This window comes from Etheostoma cragini, chromosome 2 (assembly GCF_013103735.1).
Source record: "Etheostoma cragini isolate CJK2018 chromosome 2, CSU_Ecrag_1.0, whole genome shotgun sequence".
In the NCBI taxonomy this organism is placed as follows: domain Eukaryota; kingdom Metazoa; phylum Chordata; class Actinopteri; order Perciformes; family Percidae; genus Etheostoma; species Etheostoma cragini.
Window position 1 is genome coordinate 10,246,832 of NC_048408.1, and position 6,682 is coordinate 10,253,513.

The 6,682-nt window shown below is 38.4% G+C and overlaps 1 protein-coding gene across 1 annotated transcript; it reads right to left on the reverse strand.

The window, feature by feature from the left end:
• Positions 1-87: 87 nt before the first annotated feature.
• On the reverse strand, positions 88-5,356 carry msmo1 (methylsterol monooxygenase 1). The gene is made up of 6 exons (XM_034898675.1): positions 5,276-5,356; positions 3,989-4,282; positions 3,705-3,853; positions 2,459-2,585; positions 2,115-2,269; positions 88-809 (listed from the first exon to the last, which is right to left on the reverse strand). Exons 2-6 carry the CDS (start codon positions 4,241-4,243, stop codon positions 620-622), a joined length of 876 nt encoding a protein of 291 aa, XP_034754566.1. The 5' UTR covers positions 4,244-4,282; positions 5,276-5,356; the 3' UTR covers positions 88-619.
• Positions 5,357-6,682: the final 1,326 nt, after the last annotated feature.

Sequence of the window (6,682 nt, forward strand, 5' to 3'; positions counted from 1 at the left end):
GAAGTGGCATATTTATCAAGATGTGATCAACACGAATTTTCACTTTGTATCAAATTCTGTCAAAAAGACTTCTGGACACAACCATAGGCATTTATTTTTTTATTTGTATAGTCTTAAATCAAATATACTTAAACAACCTGGAAGAGCCGTACGCGCCAATCCTTTTTCATAAAAAAGTGTACATGGGTTTGCGTCAAACACTTGACTTGAGTGAAGACAGTTTCCACTGAGCGACAACTAAAACACAATGTCACCCTGACTCAGTGGAGCTCAAGAGGAAGCGCTAAAGTGCTCAGCGATTCAGAGGTATACGGAAGCATTTCACAAGAAAGTCAAAGAGAACAAACCTCTTTTTCATTCAAAGACCGAGCAAAGTGAAAAATGAAATTGAGGATGTGGATTTTTTTTTATTCAGCCAGCAGCTGTTGACAGAAGCAGACAGAATTACTTTGTCAAAAGGCACAGAAGACGGACCGAAGTCAACATGCAGTCCGATTCAGAATCAGTACACCTTTAGTGTGTAGGGAAAAGCAGCACTGTTTGTGTGTCTGTCCAACTCGCTGCATCTTTCTCCTTCCTGACAATCCGGGTGAGTGGATGAACAGAGGCGCAGAGCCGTTTACTGCTCCTTCTTGTCCCCCTGTTTCTGCATGTAGCTGTTGTACTGGTTGTCCGTCCTCAGCAGCTTGTCCCACCAGGTGAAGGTGGAGGCGTAGTTCCCAACGAAGTTCATGTGGTGAAAGTCGTGGAATCGGGCGCCAGCGTAGAACGGGATCAGGTGGAGTGGGTTCAGAGGGATGTCGTAACCACTGAGAGAGAGCAAGAAAAGAATAAAAAAAGGAAAGTCTGCAATTCCTTCATAGAAAACACCAATTCAATATTTTACATTGAAAACAACAAGACAAAGACAAATGTTTGGATATCAAGACATGGCTAGTTTTTTTTCTTTGCACTGCATTTGTTCCCACGAACACTAATAATTGTTGACTTAGTAGGTATTAAACACTGCTGCACTGTTGGCTACGTGAGGATGAAGATCCAGACATGTGTCACAAGTATTGTTTTATTTCAGTGCAACATGACATCATGACTTCGCGTAAACATACATGCCAACTTTCTTAAGCCGAGTGACATCCAACTTCCCAATGCACATTTTTGCCCTTTCATACTACTCGCTACGGCGTAAATTCACACACTACCGCAAGGTGATGTAAGCCAACATAGGCCACTGTAGGCCATACGGCATTGATAGACATGCTAAAAAGCGAGTATGCGTCTTGATAACACACTAATAATGGTATAACAATTGGCATGTGATCCCGTCTGTTCAGTGGGCATTATTGCAAAAAAAGGCAAGAAAATTGTGTAAATTAAGCCAGAGTCTGGAAAATGATAGACTAATTCATGTTTATATACCAGTGTTGTTTTCTGAATCTATTTATTTAACTTTTCTCTTTTTCTCTCTCTCTCTCTCTCTCTCTATTTAAAAGCCAGTTGCATAATCCTTTACAAAAATGTATAAAACCAGGAAAATGCTTGCACCAGAGTAAATCTTTTTTTTATTAAATTAGATTTTTTTTTTAATTTAAAATTAAATTTAGGAAAAGCAAAATGCCATAAAACTAATTCAAATTAAAGAAAAGGCAAGTATTAAGTATTTTTTATGCCACCACAGTCAAAGTGTGATTACTGAGTCTTTTTTTCTTCATGTACATGTAAGTCTTTAAATAAATGTATTATGTAATCCCAAAATAATAGCAACATATTTCAATAATGTATCCCCAGAGAAAGGAGTTCTAGGTGACATGACAACATGACAGTAACATCTGGTGTTCTCTGTGGCCCTCTAGTGGTCGTCCTCATGCATTACTGACCGAGTTAACATGATGAGAGCCGTGCAGTTTCTCAAGGAACTATCATCTCACTGGGTGTTGTATTCAGTGATGGAACAGCTGCTCTGTTTCTCTCCAATGCTTAATTAAAGTAAATGTTTGCTCTCTTGAGTCATAGTAATAAATATAGTCTAACATAGCTCTGTTTGTGAGAGGTGTACCTGCAGAGAAGGAAGGAAAAGAGCTGCAAAATAACTAAATGACACAGAGAGCGTGTCCTACCTGTGGACGTCAATGGTCTCAAGCAGGCGGAAGGACACCCAGGCCCACAGGAAGAACACGTGGTTACAGAAGATCATGATGCCGATAAAGAAACCAGCTCCCAGGATGAGTGTCTCAGCAGGGTGGGCGTATTCCGCCTGCATGCCAAACGGAGCCTGATGGACAGCAGAAACACTGTGATAAAGACATCCAGTATGCATGTATGTTTTTGTGTGGGTGGGTTGCCAATATTTAACATGTGTAACAGTGAGAGCATGTTTAATAAATAACTCTTCAGTAAAGAGATCAACCAGGGAGTGTTGTGTTTGTGTTTATTCATCTTATCGCTTGTGTGTTTTACTCACGGTGAACTCGTGGTGGACTTTGTGGATGTATTTGTAGATCCTGCGGTGATGCAGCAAGCGATGGAGGAAGTAGTGCCAGGTGTCTTCAACAATAGCACAACCCAAGCACTGAGCCAGGACGTAGGGCCTGGAGGAGGAGAACAGGAAAGAGAGGAATCGCACACGGAGTTATCCCAAGTAACGCAGTTGACGGATAGATCCCAGTGAAGGCAGAAGGCATGCAATGAAAAGCCATTTCTAGGAAAAAATCTTAATTGATTCAATTAAAAATATCTTTTTCATCACACAGCAGATGACTTATGACCAGATAATGCAAGGTGAGTTTGCAAAAAAACACAAAAACATGCATCTTGTATGCATGGGCAAAAAGGGATGTCTAAATTAAAAGTGTCTGCTTTTTCTGTTTTGCTTGTATAGCACTTAAAGTTGCATTTGGTGTGTGAGAGTTGTTACATAAATAAATAAATACAATATTATTATGTTATCTTTTTTTAAAGGATACTGTTCAAATAACAATTACAAGCAGATTGTAATTTAAAACGTATAAAAGTAGTTGCTCAACTGTTTGTTTTATATAAAGGTTTACTCTGATCTGAACAGTCAAACAGAGACAACCTCTTAATACCTCCATTTGACCATTTTATATGTGGTTTTATCTCCATTTCTCATGTACATTGCTATTGCAAAAATATTCTGTATATCGCTCTATTAATTTCAACCATGTTTCTCAGCCCTGTGCATTTATATAAACAAAATTGGTTGACTTTATTCATCAGCAGCTATATTATGAATGAAAAAATGGCACTTTTACATTTATTGTCAAGTCTACTAACATTAAAAGATTTTTAAAAAATCATCAAAAATGTTCTTTTGTTTCTTGTACAGCAAAGCAGATTTACATGTGTGTATTTTCTAGTCTGAAACAGAATGATGAAGGCATCATGGGGAACATGTGAAGGGTAACTTAAAATAGCCTTTTAGGTCCCGTTTTAGAAAGGAGTGCTGCAGGCTGCATTCATTTTAAGGCTATGCAGAGCTTCACTCTCTCTGATACTGTCACAGTGACATCACCATAATCATATTTAGCACAGGCGTGCACTGAACCTTTAACTTCCTACCAAATTAAAGCAGAGTCACCCTGTTTTGAATGTTTTTAAATGGATGTGTAGCAGTTGTCTAAATACTGTATAACTAGGGTACTTTGAATATGACACGTTAAGGTGTGTTTTATTGAACGTCCACTGACCAGCGTGGCATGGAGTCCCAGTCATAAGGGATGTTAAAGAATTCAGTGAAGTAGTAAGTCCCACAGATTAACGGCAGCTGGATGCAAAAATGGTTGAACAGCAGCATCTTGAAACATCTCCACTGTTTCTCCCAGGTCTCTGGCTTGTCCTACGCACACACAACCACATACACACACACACACACACACACACACACACACACACACACACACACGGAATTTTACAAGGAAAGTCATCTTGGATTCTGAAAATGAAATTGTAACGACCAAAAACCCACACACACCTGTTGGATCTTGTATTTCTGCATGAAAGGCATGAACTGCAAGAGGAAACCAGGCAGGCAGAACAGGAAGTAGATGAACTCGTGGACGATGAGCGACCCCCAGGTGGCAATCTGGAACTTGGTGTAGTTATCCAGCATGTAGCCCCAGGCGTGTTTCAGGGAGGGCTGGAAGGGGTTTTCTGGCAACACCGCATCTACGTACTCCACCGCCAGGTAGGCAGAGCTCAGTATGTCTGACGTGCCGTTCACCGCCATGATGGACAATGCAAGGTGACTGCAGGTCAGGAGAGAAGACTGGGAAACAGGGACACACTGTTACATGTACAACTCTCAGACAGGCCATAATATTACAGCTGCAGGGGGACAGATTATATTCTCAGCCATGTCGGTGCGCTGCAAGTTTGTTATCGATAAAAATAATGATAATATGAAGAAGAGAAATTGTGAGTAAGACAGTCTATTTGATTAAATATAGCAAAGGAGCCATAATGGAAAAACAATAAAATAATCAAAGTCTGCAAAAGAACGTAATTGCATAATATGACTTAATCTCATCACATCTCAAACCGTGTAGTCCTAACGATCGTGCTGCACATATTACCAAAAATTAACATTAATATGAACTCCTTTTTATAGATGCAGTGATGGAAGAAGTGTTCTAATTTTTTACTTGAGTCGAAGTGGCAAAACTACAGTGTACAAGTACTATTTTATTAGCTTCACAATAAATTTAAAAGTACTTATTAGGCAGGATGGCCCATGTCACAGTCATAAACCGATATTGTATTGCTGTATTATAAATATAAAATGGAAATACTCAAGTAAAGGGGACTGTAGGTAAAGTGTACAGTACTTGAGTAAATGTTGGCCAATTTATTACATTCCACCACTGTACAGGCGTCAATGTTTTTTCTTCTTTTTTAAAGCAACAATACTGGTATTTCACTATGACATAACACTGTTGCCTATTCCAAGTGCACAGGGCAGCAATCATGGCAACGATACATACTAAATTAATCGATAAAATTCTACACAGAAACCAGCAGAATCACATCGCTAACAGGCTAGTCCAAACACCTCAATATCACTAGCAGAGAAACGCTCACAGCTACACTTCGTCTCATCCATGTCATTAATACTCGGACACTGACACTAATTCAGCCCGGCATTTTGTTTTGTCATGTCTTAACTCGAAGCCCAACACAGTCTCTATTCCTAGCTACATATAAAACAGATGTACTTCAGCTAAAAATAATAAATTTGCAGCTCAAGACAGTAAACACTCACCTTTCAACGGTAAAGTTACGTCCAGTCTACCTGAGCAAGAGGCGGCCAGCCGGGTGAAGTAGTCACAGCGAACAATCTGATTGGCCGAGAGGAGAGGAGACTGACGTCGGAGGGCCGGGCGGCCTCCCTGATTGGTCCGCGCGATGGAGCGATGATAGCAAGACTGAATGTTTCCACAGCAACGACCTATCAGAGGCGAGTTCGGCTTTCATAATCTCCGCAGTGTTGAATTGACTTTATGAAGGAAGAGATGGGGTGGTCAGGAGAACTTTGAGTCATACGTGTGTGCCTTCCATCTTAAATTTATACTTCGATGTCAACTTTGAAAATGTTGTAGAGGTTTAGAGACAACAACAAAAAAACTGCGGTATAAAGGGAAAAAAAAACAACTTACAATGAAACAACCACTCAACTGAAGTTTGTTTTCTTACTTCTTTTTTAACCCAGTATAACGCATTCTGAAATGTATCTACATTTAACGTGCCTCATTGGAGTATTTCAGTTCTTGTCGTATTTCACCTTTAATACGTATGACTGAGTATTATTTAAACGTTTTCTATACTAGTGCTACCCAATTACCAAAACAATACTTTTAAAGATTACTTTATTTAAGAAACTATTACTGCTACAATATTAAGTATTCAAATTATTAATATAAACTTCAGTACATTACTGTAGCAGTACCCCAAGTAGAAACACAATATAAGTAAATGACCCTTATTAAAAATATTTAAATATACGTATGAACAAGTGAGGTATTCTGTACAAAGATCCAGGTATTCTGTAGAATTCTATCTGTCAGTAACCTATTATTACATATTATTATACAATTACTGGTGCATTAACATTTCAGCAGCATTATAATAGAGATGGAGATCATTCAGTACTTCATAAAAATTGAAAGTATAGGTTATTCATTTATATAGGATCATCACAGTAAGTGTTGCATAATAACGTATAATTGTAAGTTGCTAAGGAAGCAGTCAAATAACTGTAGTAAAACAGAAGTATAAAGCAGCCTACAATGGAAGTACTGAAGTAAAGTACAAGTACCTCAAAAATGTACTTATGTTCAGTACTTGGGTAAATGTAATTAGTCATTTTCCATCAACGCATAAGTGCCCAAATATTATATGTTGTCTAAATACAGAAATGATGCCAGCTTCATCAGATACTAATGCAAAATTATAATGACTTGATCACCGTATAATTATTAAAATACCACACACACACAACATATTCCATTTCAACGTTTTACTGATTTGGCAAAGTTTTAAAAACAGGTTACGTCATTTCACAGCTTTGAATACAAGAAGCCTATTTAATAATGAAAATATAAAACAAGTAATGAAACACTTTCAAAGTCATTAGCCTACATGACATTCCTCAATACACGGACAAGAAAAC

Excerpts from the sequence above, each read along its gene's own strand:
- msmo1 (XM_034898675.1), bottom strand. The coding sequence starts at position 4,243 with ATGGCGGTGAACGGCACGTCAGACATACTGAGCTCTGCCTACCTGGCG. Across the intron at positions 3,854-3,988 it reads AGAAATACAAGATCCAACAG|GACAAGCCAGAGACCTGGGA; the intron begins GTGTGTGTGGGT and ends GTGTGTGCGTAG. Across the intron at positions 810-2,114 it reads GAGACCATTGACGTCCACAG|TGGTTACGACATCCCTCTGA; the intron begins GTAGGACACGCT and ends GCTCTCTCTCAG.